At 40.5% G+C, this 18,751-nt stretch overlaps 1 protein-coding gene across 3 annotated transcripts; it reads left to right on the forward strand.

The window, feature by feature from the left end:
- Positions 1–18,387, forward strand: LOC132774845 (DGAT1/2-independent enzyme synthesizing storage lipids-like). Of its 3 annotated transcripts, none has more exons than XM_060775333.2 (7): positions 1–345; positions 2,705–3,093; positions 7,423–7,587; positions 10,361–10,554; positions 13,208–13,268; positions 13,828–13,967; positions 15,980–18,387. In XM_060775333.2, the coding sequence occupies exons 2-7, from the start codon at positions 2,772–2,774 to the stop codon at positions 16,079–16,081; spliced, it is 984 nt and encodes a 327-aa protein (XP_060631316.2). In that variant the 5' UTR covers positions 1–345; positions 2,705–2,771; the 3' UTR covers positions 16,082–18,387. The 3 variants fall into 3 exon arrangements, with proteins under 3 accessions (XP_060631316.2, XP_060631315.2, XP_060631314.2); XM_060775332.2 differs by lacking the exons at positions 1–345; positions 15,980–18,387 and adding exons at positions 409–570; positions 15,656–15,837; XM_060775331.2 differs by lacking the exon at positions 1–345 and adding an exon at positions 418–570.
- Positions 18,388–18,751: the final 364 nt, after the last annotated feature.

The following is an 18,751-nucleotide window of genomic DNA, read 5'->3' on the forward strand; positions in this document are numbered from 1 at the left end:
GCGGGTTGGAAAGAGCTCCCTTCCGACATCTGTCGGGGGTCTGGATGAGTTCAGCCAGAGTCACGTGACCCGGGCCATGGCCTCCTCCTCTTCCTCCTCCTCCTCCTGCTGCTGTACCTTGACAGCGCGCGGCGTTTCCCTGCATTGCGGCTCGCCGGCTCCGCGTCTCCTTCCCTCCTTCCCTCCGCGAAGCCTTGGCGGGAGCCCGGCCCGAGGAGCCTTGCCTTCTCCGGGGCCACTTCTTCCTGCGGGGGCGGCAGGAGGCGGGGAGGAGACTCCGCGGCGCCCCAGGATGGTATGGAAATAGGTCTGGGATGGAGCGGCAGGACCCGAAAGGCGAGCAAGGTGAAAAGAAAGAAAGAAAGCCGGCGAGGGCGCGATTGGGGCTCAGCCGGCCTTACATAAAGGGAGGCGGGGAGAGAGAGGGAGGGAGAGGTAGCCTTGTGCATCAGGACGGAAAGGCGACATGACCCCGGGAGAAAGAGGCGGCGGGGAAGCTCGCAGACGCAGAGGCCAGTGTGCGCCCAGCAAGGCAAGGCGCCTCTCCCTTTGGCCCAATGGGACGCCTCTGTGAGTACAGCACAGGCCGGGCTGGGGCATGGAGGGAGCTGTCCAAAGAGGGGGCTCTTGGATGGAAAGGGCTCCCAGACCAGGTTGGGAGGAGGGAGCTGTCCAAAGAGGGGGCTCTTGGATGGAAAGGGCTCATCTAGTCTACAATGTGGAAGGGATGCCCCTTTGGCACCACTTTAGCTGCCCTGGCTCAAGGTCATGGCAAGGTTTGAGCCTCCTTTAAGAGGGGAATAAAACACCATCGTCATCATGATCCATGGGAGTTGTAGTCTGAGGAAGTCTTTAGCCTTGTCTGCAATAGAGTCCTCAGGCCTCATCAAACCACACATCCCAGGATTCTATTGCAACAAGGCTCATTAAATATTGTCAGCCAGGCATGGGCCAACTTTGTCCCTCCAGGTTCCCACTTCAACTCCCACCATTCCTAACAGCCTCGGGCCCTTTCTTTTCCCCCATCAGCCGGTGTTTTGGACTTCCTAACAGTCTCAGGCCCCTTCTTTTCCCCCATCAGCAACTTAAGTGGGAGCCCCTGGTGGTGCAATGGGTTAAACCTCTGTGCCGGCAGGACTGAAGACCGACAGGTCACAGATTCAAATCCGGGGAGAGCGCGGATAAGCCCCCTCTATCAGCTCCAGCTCCCCATGCGGGGACATGAGAGAAGCCTCCCACAAGGATGATAAAACATCAAAACATCTGGGCGTCCCCTGGGCAACGTCCTTGCAGATGGCCAATTCTCTCACACCTGAAGTGACTTGCAGTTTCTCAAGTCGCTTCTGACATGACAAAAAAAGAAGCCATTTAAGTGGCTGAGGAGGAAAGGAAAGGGCCTGAGGCTGTTAGGAATAGTAGGAGTTGAAGTCCAAAACACCTGGAGTTGGCCCATGCCTTTTGTAGACTGAACTGCACTCTTGGGGAACTATTCTGCCTTGGTCAGACTACACCTGGAATACTGTGTCCAATTCTGGGCTATGCAGTTGAAGAGAGATGTTGACAAGCTGGAATGTGTCCAGAGGAGGGTAACCAAAACGATCAAGGGTCTGGAGAACAAGCCCTATGAAGAGCGTCTTAAAGAGCTGGGCATGTTTAGCATTCAGAAGAAAAGGCTGAGAGGAGACATGTATAAATATGTGAGGGGAAGTCATAGGGAGGAGGGAGCAAGCTTGTTTTCTGCTGCTCTGGAGACTAGGACATGGAATAATGACTTCAAACTACAGGAAAGGAAAGTCCACCTGAATATTAGGAAGAACTGTTCAGCTCTGGAACTCTCTCTGCCCCAGAGTGTGGTGGAGGTTCCTTCTTTGGAGGCTTTTAAACAGAGGCTGGATGACCATCTGTTGGGAGTGCTTTGAATGTGATTTTCCTGCTTCTTGGGAGGGGGTTGGACTGGTGGCCCATGAGGTCTCTTCCAACTCTATGATTCTATGATTTTACATCCCAGGATTCCATTGCAGCAAGGCACATTGAACATTGTAGACCAGGTATGGGCAAACTTCATCACTCCAGGTATTTAGGACTTTAACTCCCACAATTCCTAACAGCTGGTAGGGTCCTCCTCTAAGGGCAAACCAAGAACAGGCAACTTGAAAGTTCCTGAACAGACTCAGAAGTGGAGTGGGCAGATCAAAAGACAACCTGGCATAATGGCACTCCCTAGAAGAACCCTCCATCTTGTGCGACTGTGGAGTAGAACAAACAACACAGCATCGGTATGCTTGCCCACAACGCCCTGCTTCATGCACAGAGGAAGAACTATTTAAAGCTACAGACAGAGCAAGCGCTGTTGCCCCTTTTGGGTTTAAAACTATATAGCAGATTGTGATCCCTTTATTTCATCAGTTTTAGATACACTATTTTATGCAATGCTTTTGACACAAAATAAATAAATACAGTGTTGATGCAACCAGGGATTTGGGAGTTTTGGGCAAAACTAGATATGTTTTTCAAAACCAGACATAACTTTTAGTTCAGTTGTGTATTAATTTATGTCTAATGTTAATTATGTTTGGATACTGTACTTTTATTTGTATTTAATCTTGGGAGCCAGCCATCTTGAAGCCATTCACTCCTGGATAGTGTGATGCCTTATATTATAATTATACTGTATTCAACAACTTGCATTTTTTTTAACATTTAGGGGCAGCATTAAGAAACTGCTTCTCTCACTGAGATCACTTTGCCGGCTCTTTCGCTGCAAGCAGAAGATGAACAGCATAAATGTATTCTATTCTTCTTGCCAGGAAAATCTAACCTGGCTAATGGACCTACTGAGAAAATGGATGCATCCAAACCATTTCCTGGACTATTTCTCAGACTATATAATCTTGTTCCTTGGGGTACTAACCCCATTTGTACTTTTGTTTTCGCCAGTTTTGGTAGTTCTTGGCTGTATTTACCTTTCAAATGTTATACTGCATATTTACAAGAGAAAGATGAATTTAAATGGGGATTATCTCAGCAAAATGTGGGACAATGGAAGAAGGTCGGTGGCTTCTGTCTGGGACATTTATGGCAAAGTGTGGCATGGTAAGTGTAATTTTTCTTCCCTTTGGAATTGCACATTGACAAAGCACACAGACAGCTATATGATGCATTAGATTTGTCTTGCCTGAGTATTAAACCTTTGTTTTAAGTCCCGTGAAGGTAAGCATCAGTCATAAAGCCTGGTATTTTTATCATGCAGTTAAACTATGCATAGTGCTTATCTCAGCAATCTGAGTGATAAACCATTATTATTCTCCTATTGCCAAAGGGATGCTGAAACACAATGCCTCTTAGGCCACAGTTCCCCACTGAATCTAGCTTCCCTTTTAGACATTAATAGCTTTCTTAGGTTGCAGTTCAGTGGTAGCAACCTTCATTGAATCAGATGCAAAGAATAATACTGTCAGTGGGGTTGTGGCTGCTGGGGTTTGAACTGGGAAAGTACTTCCTAGTTGGTTGATGGTGTCTTTGCTCATAAATATGTATAACTTCAATCATAAATATACAATATCATTTCGTTTCAGGTTCTACCCAGGGAAATAAAATTGCTAAGCTATCCACATTCTGGAGTTCCTTGTTTCATCAGGTTGTCATTACAAAAAAGGGGGGGATTGGGAAAGGCCCATTACACAATAATGTTGTACCAGTTCATGTAAATGAAAATCTTTAATTACCATCTAGCTCACAATATATTTTTCTTGCTAGCCAACATTAATTTGGAATACCGTATATACTCAAGTATAAGCCGACCTGAATATAAGTCGAGGCACCCAATTTTACCACAAAAACTGGGAAAACTTATTGACTTGAGTATAAGCTGAGGGTGGGAAATGCAGCATCTAATGGTAAAATGTAAAATGTTTTAAAAAATGGCCACTCTTTCTGGGCTCGAAGAAGGGGAAGGAGAGCTGGGGTGCTATGAGGAGAGGTGAGGGTCCTGGCAGGAAAGCGTGGGGAAAGGGCTCTTCTTCCTTTCTGCTAGGACCCTCGCCCGAGTATAAGCCGAAGGGAGCTTTTTCAGCCTTCAAAAAGGGCTGAAAAAACTTGGCTTATACTTGAGCATATACAATATTGCTGTGTTCATGATTCATGCATAAAGTTGTCTAGTGCACCTTGGGCTTTGGAGTGATTATAATGCATTGACATGCACCAATGTTACTTAAAGGTCTTCATACTATGTTTAGGTTGCTCTGCGGTCTGCCTGCAGAGATTCAGGTGGGCCGCAGAGCAACCTAAACATCAAGTAACAAAGTTGACATGTTCTTGGGCATTAGTTTTTAACAGAAAAATAACATGGAAAGCACAGATTTAGTTTCATATGTTGCAAAAAAGAGCAGTTCAACATACTTTAGCTAACGTTTATTGAAAACTTCACAAGTTCATATGTGAAATAATACAACTAGGTCAGTTAAAGAAAAGCTATGTAAAGAAAAATGCTTTGCATCTTTTAGAGGCCACTTGAATGTTCTGGGATTGTGATAATTTATTCTTTCCCCAGCCTCTGTTTTTGTCGTGATTTGTATTTTGGTGAGCAAACATGTAGTCTTTGCTTTTCAAAAAAACATGTTGGAGATAGCTGGTCCACAAACTTATCTTTTCTCCTCCTTTCTCTTTGTTTTGCTATCCTCACTTGCTTGGTAAGAAATTCTAGAAGAATTTATGTTGCATCTTGTAGGATTACCTAGAGTTAGACTGGCTAGAGTAGAATCCTATTCTTTCCCAGTTCAAGCTTTATTACATTCTTTTCTGCAGATACATTGTTGCCACCTGGCACTGAAAGACTGAGTGTTTTTTTTCCAATGCTCATGCTGCAAAAGTACAAGACCGGGAGAGAAAAGGCAAGGGAAAAAAGATGGATAGGCAGCTATGAAGATATTGAAAGAGGTTTTGTAAACTGAAATATGCCTGTGATATTTTAAGTATATCATTAAGAGTTGCAATGTATGAAACAGACATTAACTGTGTGGTTAAGATCATCTGGGGAGGCCCTTCTATCGCTTCCGCCTCAGTTGCAAGCGCAGTTGGTGGGGACAAGGGAGAGGGCCTTCTCGGTGGTGGCCCTCTGGTTCTGGAACTCTCTTCCTAGGGACATTATACTGGCACCTATCCTGTCCACCTTCTGCAAGAACCTAAAAACATAGATGATCTGCTGTGGCTTTGACTAGGCAGTTCCAAAGAATTGGTCCAGTACTTTAGCATTGCCCTCCACTCTACAATCCTGACATTTTAATGTCCATGAACATTATCCTCCCAGCCCTTCCTTCTGAATTTTGCACTTTCCCTTAGCTCTATCTAGGAACTTGCACAAAGCCAGAGCCCTCTGAACTCAGCACTTTCATTGTTCTGTTTGATACTGTTTCTATGATGTTATGTTTTGTTGTGATATGTTTATATTTGGTTTTGTTTTGATGGTATCTTATTGTGTTATGTTTTTAACTTTGTGCTCCCTGGGCTTGTCCCTTTGTAAGCTGCCCCAAGTCTCTTAGGGGAGATGGATATAGTTTCAGCATATAGGCAACCCCCAAGTAACAACATCTGACTTACAAACAATTTATAGTTAAGAATGGGGCTGAGACAATAGATAGTGAGAGAAATCTATTCCTAGGAAAGGAAATTCACTTCTGAAAGAGCTATCATGGCGAAAATGTTTCTTCAGTGAAGCTTTGTCACCAATTCCCATTTCCAGAACAACCCAACATTTTCAAAATCCAATTGTCACAGGGACAGAACGTCAGGTGAAATCTTCTGAACAGCAAAACAAACATGTGTTCTTTAATCCTATGATATCCAAAACAAAAAATGATGAGTTACATTTTAAAAACTTATCTGTGCTGACTTACATACACATTTAACTTAAAAACAAACATAGAGAGCATATCTTGTATGTAACCTGGAGACTGCCTGTATCTTCAGTTGAAGTTGTATCAGATGGAAAGTTGAATGCCACTGCACCTTGTTTTGGAAGATGACTATTTGTATATAGCTATATATAAATCCTGAAATGTTATTAAGAAAACAATCCCCCCAAATACAGATAGGCTATTTAATTACTTAATGGCTGCAGATAAAATAATATACACTAAAAATGGAGAGCTAACAATAGAACATTGGATGCTGAAAATAATAGACACAATGAATATGGACAAATTAACTCAATTATTATCTTAACTCTCATGTGGAAATAAAATAATAACAGACTGGTCACTATTGAAAGTGTATCTAGCACAAGAAAAAATAGACCTGATAATTGAAACAAAATGAAGATCCAAAGAAAAATTGTTCTCTAAGGTGAAGAAACAAAGAGGGTAAAGCAGAATTATAAGGAGTCAAGAAAGGACAATGTAAGCTACAACGAATAAGATTGGAAATCAACTTTTATTTTTGTTTTCTTCCCCTTCATACCTCTCTTTCCTTCCCTCGATCTACCACTTAGGATTTTGTGTGTGTGTTTCCCCCCCTCTTTTTCCTCTTTTCATTTACATGTACACTTGCGAGGTAGAGTAGGGGCAAGTGTACAGAGTTACTCTTCCATACCCCTCCTGATTATCCCCATCTATTTTAAACTTTTTATACTCTAAAAATAAAACTGTGTTTGTAATCAATAAAAAAATGGAAAAAAGAGAAAACAATCCCCCAAACACTGGGGTGACTTTATTTACCAGCCAATGTAGCCACTGTTCCTTAATTCTTGTCAAAAAACAAACTAAATAATTCCTTCTCTGGTAAAAACGTAGTCCTTTCTAAAGCCCTAGCCCTCCTACTCTCTCTGCTGCAGCACTGCTTTTGGCCTTTTTTGAATGAATGCCGGAAACTAAAATGGTACCACCAGAGTCCAGGTGCAGCTGGCCCCTGAGGTGTACTGCCCCCACATGTCACACAGACACCATTTGTCACAATTGCTTCCTTATCTGTCCAGCCTTTAGGATAAGTATGAATAGTTATGACTTCTAGAATTTTGCAGGGGGTTTTTTTTTTGGCATTGTTTTCCTTTGCTTTGTATCTTTATATCTTTTGGTTCATGCCCCTGAGTTTTACTCTCGGTTTATCCACTGGTCTTCAAAATCCATATTTTTGGCCTCCAAACCAGCCCTTGACTTATACATGAGGTTGATTTATAAATGGTAATTGGATTCATAAGTTGGAGAAGCAGGCTGTTGGGCTGTAGTGAGTATGGGGCTCATGTGGACCATGGACCCCATTCTGCTAAATGACTAAAGAGTGAAGGTCTCAATCAGTGTTATGCATGGAAAATACAGACATTTAAATATAATTAGAAGTATTTGCCCATTCTTGACTGTAGCAACTGCAGTTTCTTCTGTTTCTTGCTTGTCACCTTTAAGCTTTGCTAATGATGTTCTGTTCTTTGAACAGGTTATGAGGTGCATGGGATGGATAAATTACCAGAAGGACCAGGACTTGTTGTATTTTACCACGGAGCCTTTCCTCTAGACTATTATTACTTCGTATGTAGACTCTATTTACAGACAGGCAGATTCTGCCGCACAGTGGTTGACTATCACTTTTCCAAAATAATAGGTAAATTCTTGTGAGTGTGCACCACATTGTAAATATTTGAAATTTATATTGTAATTACAATGTCATAATATCATATATGTTGTATGTTAATATGTGGCTCAAATAGAATTATTTATGTGTTTATTCATCATTTAACAATAGACTTAGAAGGCCTGCTGGTTGTTGCTATGCGTTTTTAAACTGACTGTCATAGCAACATTATAGCAATCCTGTTATAAGATTTTCTTGGCAAAATTTCTTTAGAGTAGGCTTGTCTGAATACAGACTAGCTTACCTTGTCTTCCTTCCAAGCACTAATCAGGCCTCGCCCTTCTTCCCAGCAGAGACTGAACAGGTTTTTGTGCCTTCCTTCAAGTGTTTAGGTTCCTTTTGTTTGAACTAATCAATAGGATTCAGGCATGAACGTTTTTGCATTGGGGAAGGCATCCTTTCCTTAGGCTGTGTCTTCACGTACCCAATTAATCCAGGATAAACTGTTCCGTAACTACCCTGATGCTTTCCAGGAGCATCCCAAATCTTTTTGGCCACTCATGTGGCTGGTCGGACTGAAGGCATATTGGGACCACTGCTGCTGCAACAAATAGCTCCCTGCCAGAGGCCTACACTATCTCCCACAAAGTAACACTTCCTTAACCATTTATTTAAATGGATCAGTATTTCAATCTATAACAAATTGAGTGAAATCACTTTAAAGTTAGGAATACCCTGGCCATCTTTAAGTATTCAAGACTGATAAGCGAATCTGAATGCTAACATCTTTTTTTGCCCTTCACATAAAATGCTTTTCATGTGGATGGCACTTTTTTCACATTTCACGTGGCTGGTGCCCTGGTGTGATGTTGCCAACAAGCCTTTGGCCAGTGACATTGGAGGTGGGGACAGTGGATATGGCCAGATTCAGCTCTTCACTTGCTCTGAAGTGCTCTAGCTTCCAGGAAGCTCTGGAGCAGTGGTTCCCAACCTGGGGTCCCCAGATGTTTTTGGCCTTCAACTCCCAGAAATCCTAACATCTGGTAAACTGGCTGGGATTTCTAGGAATTGTAGGCCAAAAACATCTGGGGACCCCAGGCTGAGAACCACTGCTCTGGAGTGAATCCTGTTTCCTCTTAAGGCACCTTAATGGTTGGAAGCAGTAACTCTGCAGTGAATCCAGCTGTATGTTGTCTAGACTCCCTTCAGTAGCTGAGAGGTGAGTCCACAATATTTGACTGTGTGGACACAACCTTTGGGATATTACGCCACTTTAACCATTGAATGCAAATCTCGACCTTCCCAAGTGTGCAAAATATTTAGTCACATCTCCAAATTTGTCATAGTTGCCAATGCTTTCACCACCTCTACCAACATTTCAACATTTACCCAGTGATATTAAGGGTGTATCCAAGTGACCGGATTTCTTTGTAAGTTTTATGAGTCCCTAGAATAGCTGTCACAGGGACTTTCCCATTTGTGTAGCTTGGTCTTTTCTGAATGATTCAAAATCTCCACTCCCAGGGCCATCACTGCTTTGTCTTTTCTCAGGTTCTTTTTTCTTCTTCATTCAGTGCCTGTTCATCTCATCTTTTGCTTAAACACTCTTGCTTCTGTATCTCTGTATTTCAAAGGTTTCTACCAACTTTTATTATCCAGTCAAGGAACTGTGTGTGTTTTAAGGTACAGGACTGCCCCCTTGTGATAAAATGCAACAAGACTTGTCACATTTGGATTGCAATGAAGACACACCACAGAAAGAGTTATTGTATTGTACTTTGGCTTCTTAAAATTATTTTTATAGGCAGTACCTGTTGAAAAGGCACACAAAAGTGCCATCCACATGAAATGCATTTTATGTGAAGGGGAAAAAAGATGTTAGCATTCAGATTCACTTATCAGTCTTGTATACTTAAAAATGGCATGGGTATTCCTAACTTTAAAGTATTTTAACTCAGTTTGTTATAGATTGAAATACTGATCCATTAAAATAAATGGTTAAAGAAGTGTTTCTTTGTGGGAAACGGTGTGGGAATAACATCCATAAAAAGGGAACTATGGCTACTGTAGCTTTTTTGTGTCAGGAGTGACTTGAGGAACTGCAAGTTGCTTCTAATGTGAGAGAATTGGCTGTATGCAAGGATGTTGCCCAGGGAACACCTGGATGTTTGATGTTTTACCATCCTTGAGGGAGGCTTCTCTCATGTCCCTGCATAGGGAGCTGGAGCTGACAGAGGGAGCTCAACTCGCTCTCCCCAGATTCGAATCGCTGACATGTCAGTCAGCTGTCCTGCTGACACAATGGTTATAACCCATTGCACCACCAGGGGCTCCTACAGCGGACTGCCAACTATACAGCCGTCCCTCTGACATTTGCAGTCCTGATGTTTGCAGATTTGATTACGACTTTGATTTTAAAAGTTCTCTCCAGGAATCTCTAAGTCCTCCAGTGCAACTCTATGGTCAATTTCTTCCAGTCGTGCTGGATCACCTAGAGATCTCCAGTACAATTCTATATACAACTTCCAGTAGAAGTTCACCACTGAGTTGTGCTGGAAGATCCAGAAATCCCTAGAGAGGTGTTCCCTCAGGTAAAAAATTCTCTTTTCACATGCCTTCACTTTTGTGGAGGTTAGTAAATGTGGAGGGACAACTGTTTCTGCATTCATAGTGAATACATGCTTGCAGCTCAGCTTCTTTATGCATTAGAGAGAAGATTTTTTTAATGATCAAAATACAGAGAATATAGAGTTCTTATACAGATGGACTCATCTAACTGCTTGCATTGTGGTATCTGTTACAGGTATAAAGCTTTTTTATGATGTACAGGGCCTTACACATGATGGAAGAGTGGAATGTGTTGAAATTCTGAAAAAAGGCTACTTACTAGGAGTCTTACCAGGCGGAGCCCGCGAAGCGCTCTTTAGTGACGAAAACTATGGTCTCTTATGGGGCAGACGCACAGGTTTTGCTCATGTGGCCAGAGATGCAAAAGTGGTGAGTAATCTGGTGCATTTAGAAGCTCTATGGTATATTCAGATGGATATCTGTTTGCAGTAGCTCAGTTTTTAAAAACTGTAATAAAGTCAATTAAGGTCCAGCCCTTTCCCCAAGCATTGTGAACAGATTTCTGTGGAGAGTTTTGAGAAATTCTGAGATGGGATCTTTCACCTGCTGACATTTCTGCATGAAATTATTAGGAAGAGAGAACCTACAATTTTTAAACGAGATGTTGAACCTCATTCTTCTTCGAGCAAGAATAGGACACTGAACCTTTTTGTTGTTCAAGCAAAAAGAGCCTGCTCTTTGAATAGCAGCTAACACAGTTCCTTAACAATTGGCCATGGTGGCATATTGCATTATTTTATGTTGTATGGGATGTTGTTTATGTTATGGTTTTGTTGTATTAAGGTACAGTGTGTGTGTGTGATTTTAAATTCAAACCTATGACAGCTAGAGAAATATTTTTCAAGAGGGGTTTATGAACTATAATAAAATAATGGGAGAGATAACATATGATTAACTCTCTTCCACTGACACATTAAGACTTCTCAGCTAAAGAGCTGTCATGCCTTAGCAAAGTACATATCACAGGATGTTGTCATGGCTGTTAAAGTGGAACCATAGTGTTTTAACTCTGTTTAGTGACAAGATTCATGGTGAATGGCCAATAGACGTGTTCCAGAAGCTTGGGGGACACTATTGGCTATTTTTGGGTAAAAAGAATACTCCCCCTTCTAAATTTGGAGTCATATGTGAATAATATGTGGCGCAGCGAGTTAAACTTCATAGCTGCAGAACTTACTGACCAAAAGGTCAGTGGTTCAAATCCACAGGTAGGATGAGCTCCCATCATTAGCTCCAGCTTCTGTCAACCAAGGAGTTTGAAAACATGCTAATGTGAGTAGATCAATAGATACTGTTCTGGCAGGAAGGTAACAGCACTCCATGGAGTCATATTGGCCACATGACATTGGAGGTGTCTACAGACAACGCCAGCTCTTTGGCTTTGAAATGGGAATGAGCACAGGCCCCCAAAGTCAGAGTCGGCTGGACTTAATGCCAAGGGGAAACCTTTACCTTTTATGTGGATCCCTAGGGGTTCCATAAAAACAGACTTGTCCATGGTTGTTATATAAGCATCTTACAGAAAGTAAAATAAAATGCTAGAGATCCCTTAAGATGTTCACCATATTTAACCATGTGAATGTAAACTAACATATGAAGTTTTATCATTTTAACTGACAGCAACAAATGATGAATCTATAGTGTAGAATTAATGCAGTATGACACCACTTTAACTGTCATGGCTCAATGGTATGGTACCAGGGAATTTGTAGTTTGGTGAGGCATCAGCACTCTTTGGCAAGGAAGTCTAAAGATGTAAAACTACACCTCCCAGGATTCCATAGCATTGAGCTATGGCAATTACAGTGATGTCAAATTGCATCAATTGTATAGTGTAGATCAGTGCTTCCCAACCTTTTTTTTTTTTTTTTGATGAGGGGTCACTTGACCAGGGACCACTCTCCAACATAAGTACTGAAAGGGTTATGACTCAATTTTTGGTCAACTTTAGAATTGGTTTGGTTATTTGAGGTACTGATTCAGAGAATTGCATTGGATAGACCATATCAGCTCTAGTTTCTGATACAGAACATATGCCATTCAGTAGTTGCCATCTGCTTGCCCACAGAAAACCATATTTAATAAGCCTCGGCACTATAAGAGGGTTTTGCGAGACCAGTTGCTCTCGTTCAACAGTGTAGTAATGGTGAGGCTGCAGACCATATTTTAGTTCTAGCGGACCATTGGTGGTCCACAGAGCACAGGTTGGGGTCCACTGGTGTAGATGCACCCTTAGATTACAGTCAGCTAAGTAACATGATTGTTGTGTTTGGACAGGAATGTTATACACCAGGTTACAGGAATGAGTCTCAAGCTTTTATAATTCCTCCACATCTATCCACTCCTGGTTTTGCTCCTGTTTTTAATTAACAACTGTTTGTCATTTTGCTCTGGACCAGGTTTTGTTAGTTTTGACAGTGGTTTATGAAAACATTTTGTCTAGACATATCATTTATTTCTATTTAGACATTTAACCTAAATCTTCAGTGATGGTTTCAGACCTTGGTCTTTGAATTAGTTTATTTTAATAAACAGTAATTAAGAAAACTAATCATGTTTTAGAGTTTAGATGTCAATGGGAGTCCACAGCGTGTCCTTTGTGTTTTGCATGTGTATTTATGTCCTATGGGATGCAGAGATACTCAGTATAGGAGACACTTCTTTGTGCTTAAGCTGTTTCAGCAACTTCTGAGCTTTTCCAGATAGATCTGGATGAATATTTCTTTCTCTTGTCTGCTCGCCAAAATGCAGGTGATACTTAAATGTCAGTTTTATGAAATGAAATTGGAATGTTGATCGTAAAATTGTTATAAACCTACATGTATTTTTTTAGAAACTGGTTTTTAAGAGGTAGCTTTTTCCATTAAGATAAAACGTTCTTTGTATGCATAGATATGACACCCATGACATAACATAATCTATATTCCTTAAGGATCTTCAGTTATTTTTAGTGCAAGATCTTTAAATAATGAAGGCTGAAATACTTCCCTAATTATGGCTACTTTTCTCCCACCTTTCTCAGCCTGTCATCCCTATATTTACAAAAAATCTACGTGAAGGATACAGAACACTTGGAAAAATATGTAAGATTCCCCTTGCATCTTCCCATATGCTTATGCCTTTGTGGTAAACACATTACACAGAAAGAAAACCCTCCCAATTTCAGTTGATCTTCTGTGTAATTGTGTTTAGAATTTTGGTCCTGGAAACTTTGTTGGTGTTCTTAACTTTCTGCCTTCATGCATCCTTCTCCTTTTTCTCCCTGTTCCTTTGCTTTGTGCTTTTTCTGGCCTGTCTTATCCTCTGTCTTTGTTCCTGTTTTATTTGGCTGGTTTTTCAGTGTCTTTGAATTTCTTTAGGTGTCCAGTTGCATTGGGTCCTTGGCCGATTGATGCAGAACTACTTGAACTGCAGTCTATCCCACATTTATATACATATTAGCCCATTGAAATCAATGAAGTGTCAACATTTATAATTATGCATTCGGTTCACCCCCTGGTATTTATAGTGCATGATAATTTACGCATATGTTTTTGCACAGTTCCTTGTCAATTGCATGACCTTTGTTCATTTAACATCAGAGCTACTTCTACTTCCTAGAAGTTTGTCAGATCCTGAACATGTTTTCAATTTTGTACACAGGGCCATTCAAATGGCTATATGAACGTACCCGATGGCCAATTGTTCCTGTATATGGAGGGTTTCCAGTCAAATTTTGTACATACATAGGAGATCCCATTCCTTATGATCCAAATATAACAGCTGAAGAACTGGCTGAAAAGGTAAATTTGGTGTGCTATTGTAACCTATACGATCTGTATTCTTAGCTGCAATCAGAGGCAGCCCTAGGTAATTTTCAACAGTAAGGAAACAGTATTTTGCCACCCCTCTCCCCCACAACCAATCACTGATATATATTTTCTGTTCATCATGGGAGTTCTGTGTGCCATATTTGGTTCACTTCCATCATTGGTGGAGTTCAGAATGCTCTTTGATTTTAGGTGAGCTATACATCCCAGTAACTACAACTTGCATATGTCAAGGTCTATTTTCCCCCAAGAGCTCCTCAAGAGTGCCCCTGGGCAAAATCAACTATACTGTAAATGCGTAATGGGTTGAGCCGCCCCTGGCTGCAATGCATGTGCACTGGAACTTTTGAAAAGGAAGAATGATAAAGTTCTGGTCTTATAGGTGCTAAAATTGTATATGATGATGAGATGTCATACCCTACAAGTGGATTTCAATTACTCCATGTGTGTGCTCCTTCAAGGGTGCATCTATCTTGTGGAATTAACATAGCTGGAGACCATGGCTTAATGCTATGTAATTGTAGAAACAGTACTTTTACAGGGTAGATTTCTCTGCCAAATAGTATTGGTACCTCAGCAAACTACAACTTCCATGATTCAGTAGCACTGACTGGTGCCAAACTGCATTGATTCTACACAGTAGACCTTGTTGATATGCATACTAGCATTTATGGGGCATTACTTGTTGCCTGCATTGATTAAATATTCCTCCAAAAAGTAAAAAATGGACATACCTGATCTTATCACAATGGACATACCTGATCTTATCTAATTTTAGAAACTCGGTATGGGGAAACCATTAGGACATAAATTGAATTCTGAATATGGCTAGGATATAACTTTGCCTGAAACCCTAGAGAGCCGCTGCCAGTCAGAGCTGACAAGACTAGGCTGGATGGAACAGTGAGCTGACCCAACACAAGGAAGCTTTCTATGGGCACATCGACACTGACCACTTAGGTCAGTTTGGAACTTGTGTGGAATAAAACAATTTCGCTGTACGTATGATTAGACTGACATGTCTCGAACAGGTTTGAGACCTGGAGGGTGATTACATTGATCATGGATGCTGGCCTCAAAATAGTTCCAAAGGTCACAGTATTTTTTCTCCCACTTGCAGGTGAGATGCCCACAAGCATTATTGGGGCATTATTTGTCCCAAGGGACAAATTAGCTTCCTGCCTAGCTCTGCACCCTTGGAGTGCTTTTTGGCAGCCCTTTGCTCTTGCCTTTTGAATTTTAGCGGGTGTCTACAGTACGCTTCACATTTTGTGGCATCAGTTTTGCCATGAGATGTGGTTTACATTTGGGGTGAGTTGACTCACATTAAGGGGTTTAACTCAGATTTTCTTCAACTTGGCTTAATCCACTTTAAAACTTTAATTTGTACAGTACGACAGCACTCTTTGTCAGCATGTGTATTCTAGCTGCTGCAGCCTGGAGTCGGCCTTAAACTTCATGAAATGGTCACTGTAGATGTTCCCTATGTACTTAGTATTTAGTCTTCAGGCCTATATCTGTTTTCCTAAACTTAGTGGAACTCAGTGAGCCAACATATCTAGGAAGCATCCACAGAGAGGACTTTTGCACCAGTATCGTCCCACTCCTTATAGTCTTTCCTTTAGACTGCATAATTGTAACACACCTCAATTGGTTTTCAGGAGAGTTATTGCCCACTGTTGGTCACAACTCTTATCTGTGTGTAGCATCTTAGCAGAGGGAAACCTTTCCCAAAGTCAAGTCACTCAAGTAGTTGGACAACAAACCTCATTATCCCCAAATGGTAATTTTCTTCTAAATGTGTTTGTTTTTGATGGAAGGAACTAAACTCTGCAGCTAAAAATAAACAAACCAGAACCATTTGTTTTTATTTCTTATTTCAAACTTGTGTTGGCATTGAATGCTGATCAAATATTTTTCTGAGATAATATGAAGAAAAAATAATATATTCCTTTTTATTTTCCCTCCCTTAATCTCTCTTTTAGACAAAGGCTGCAATGAGAGAACTCAGAGATATGCACCAGAAAGTACCAGGTAGCATACTAAAAGCCCTTTTGGAAAGATTTGGTAAACATCCAGTTGATTAATATCTTGAAAGAAAGCTTTATTCTCCTAGTTTTTTCCATCTCTAGAAAAAGTCAACTCAGTAGTTTCTTTGCACTAAAAACAAAACTATACAGAGTTAATTTAGAAGCACTTACACAACTAAACTCCTAATCAACCTTGTTCTAAAGTATGGACAAAAATGTGACTAGACTCACTCTGAGGGAGTGTCATCAAAGTTGAAGAATTTAATTTGAGCATTAAGTATGCTGTTCTGATTTGTATTAATTAGCAGTCTTGTGTATTTATTACTCTTCTATTTCGTAATTAAGCTTTTATTGCTTATGTCACCTTCCCTCTTTGATGATGAAGCATGAAATGGTAGGGACCACATCTTTCACTCACAAACAAGATATTCCAGCACACAGAGACTGTCTCACTCCAGGAATTCATGGAAAAACTATTAAGAGTGAAGGATGGTTGTAGATGGAGAAACCTTGCTGAATTAATGACACATTGAAACAGCCTGTTGGGAATTCATTTGATTTGGTGAAGCTGCAATATAAAGCATGCATAACATGTATTTTGAGGCCTAAATACCCTAAAGTCATCAGATTCCATCTAATCTTAAACACTAAAAAGGGTCAGCCCTGGGTAATCAATGGGTGGGAGACTTCAAATAAATCCAAAAGGTGCTGTAGGCTACATTTTGGATAAAAACATTGACAAAAATAGCCTAAGAAAACCCTGTGAAAATCATGAAATCACAGTGAGCTGAGAGATGATTTGTGAACATGCACACATGTATAAGATATACCTTGGTTGCATTTGTTCATGTCTGGATGCCCATTTCCAACAGTGGTGCTGGTTGAATCTCTGCTCGGCACCATGATTTTTATTTTTCAAGAATCCTCAGATCTCTTCCTCATCCATTATTATTATTATTATTATTATTATTATTATTATTATTATTATTATTATCCTGCTTTCTCTCTCTAAAAAAAGACTTAAAGCAACTTCCAGAAGAAATGTACAATACAATTTATTTTTTAATCTCCTATACTGTTGAACATCAAATCAAATCAAATCACTGGGAATTCAGAATGCAGTGCTGCTATATGTACTATACTTCACTGTGTAATAGTTGCACTTTTAAATCCCTTTCTTTTAGGGGGAAAAAGCGGGTGCAAATATTATGCAGTGGAAAAATTTCAAGCTACGGCACTCCACTTGGGGCAGCCAAGCAAAACTCCATAAATGGGAGAGGGGAGGTATGTGGGCAAGTGAAGCTTCACTTGCCCATGCACCAACCCGTCCCTTCCAGCTATGAGGCCTCACTTGCTCACCTGTGCGACTGCCCCCTCCTTCCCAGCCATGGGGCTTCACTTAGCTGAGCAAAGTGTCAGCTGAACAAAGCCCCATAGCTGGAAAGGGGGGCACATGGATGAGTGAATGAAGCTGGGTACTTTTGGACAATGAATCAAGGCTGCGACAATTATGCAGTGAAAGCAAAAATACCAAAAATGAACAAAGGGGGGTGGGGAGCAGTTGTGACTATTATGCAGTCAAAACGATTATATGGTGAAATATGGTACTTTGTCAAATGAGACACTGGAAGTGTTTAAAATCTAGTTGTATTAAGGATTGGATGAAGACCAGTAAATGGGCAAAATTCAGACTAGAGGCATTATTATTATTATTATTATTATTATTATTATTATCTGCCTTGGTTGTTGTATTCAACTTTTTATATGCATCCCCTCCAGATGGGATTCAAGATACTTCATAATTATGTGAACTAAAAGAAGAATATGAAAGGATCATGTTTGTAGCTTGAAGATGTTCATTTTTTTTTCATGTTTTTCATTTATAACTGTGACTCCATTGTGAATATGCAATGCCCCAAAATCGCTGTCTACTGGTATTTCACAGCTGAGGGCATTATACCTGAAGGATTGCTCTTTTCTACACAAACCCCCATGCCTGATGGACACAGCTTTTCTAGTAGTGAGTACTTCCTGGAGAGGCTTGTTTGCTACCTATTTTTATACCTTTCCAACATTTGACAAATACTTTGTTTTTTTTTAAGCATCTTAAATTATGTTATGGTTTTATATGCTGTGGATTTTATTGTTTGGCCTCAGTTGTAAATTGGTTTGTTAATGCTAAGTTTCATTTCCTCTGTTACCTATTTTTAAAGTGAGTTATAGTTTAATTCTGTTGCTGTACTTTGATGTTTTACTGTAATTTATTGTGTTTACTCCCTCTAAGCAAACAAGAGAAATTTTGTTACAAGGGACCCTGTAAATTATATGTATGTATAAACAATAAAATTCACTTTTCCAGATAAGCATCATGTGCAATCATTCTGCAACTGAATTCCACCCAGGCCTACAATCCTAAATATACTCACTGACTCATTATCTAGTGTGTGTATAAACATCTGGAGGTTATATCATGACACAGGATTTATTATCACATCCTCATGCTAACGTTGAATGTAGTTGAATTGTTAATCATAGAATTGGGAGGGAGCTTGGAGGTCATCCAGTTCAACTGTTTGTTCACTGCAGGATTTCTAATGCAAGATGAAGCAACAACATTCATGAATAATTTCCACCAAACCTTTGGAAAAGTATCTTCAGTGAAACAGCTTATTATATTCCCAAGGCAATTCATTCCACTGTTGAACAACTAACTTCTCATAATTTGTG

The sequence above is a fragment of the Anolis sagrei genome, chromosome 4, assembly GCF_037176765.1.
Source record: "Anolis sagrei isolate rAnoSag1 chromosome 4, rAnoSag1.mat, whole genome shotgun sequence".
Classification (NCBI taxonomy): Eukaryota; Metazoa; Chordata; class Lepidosauria; order Squamata; family Dactyloidae; genus Anolis; species Anolis sagrei.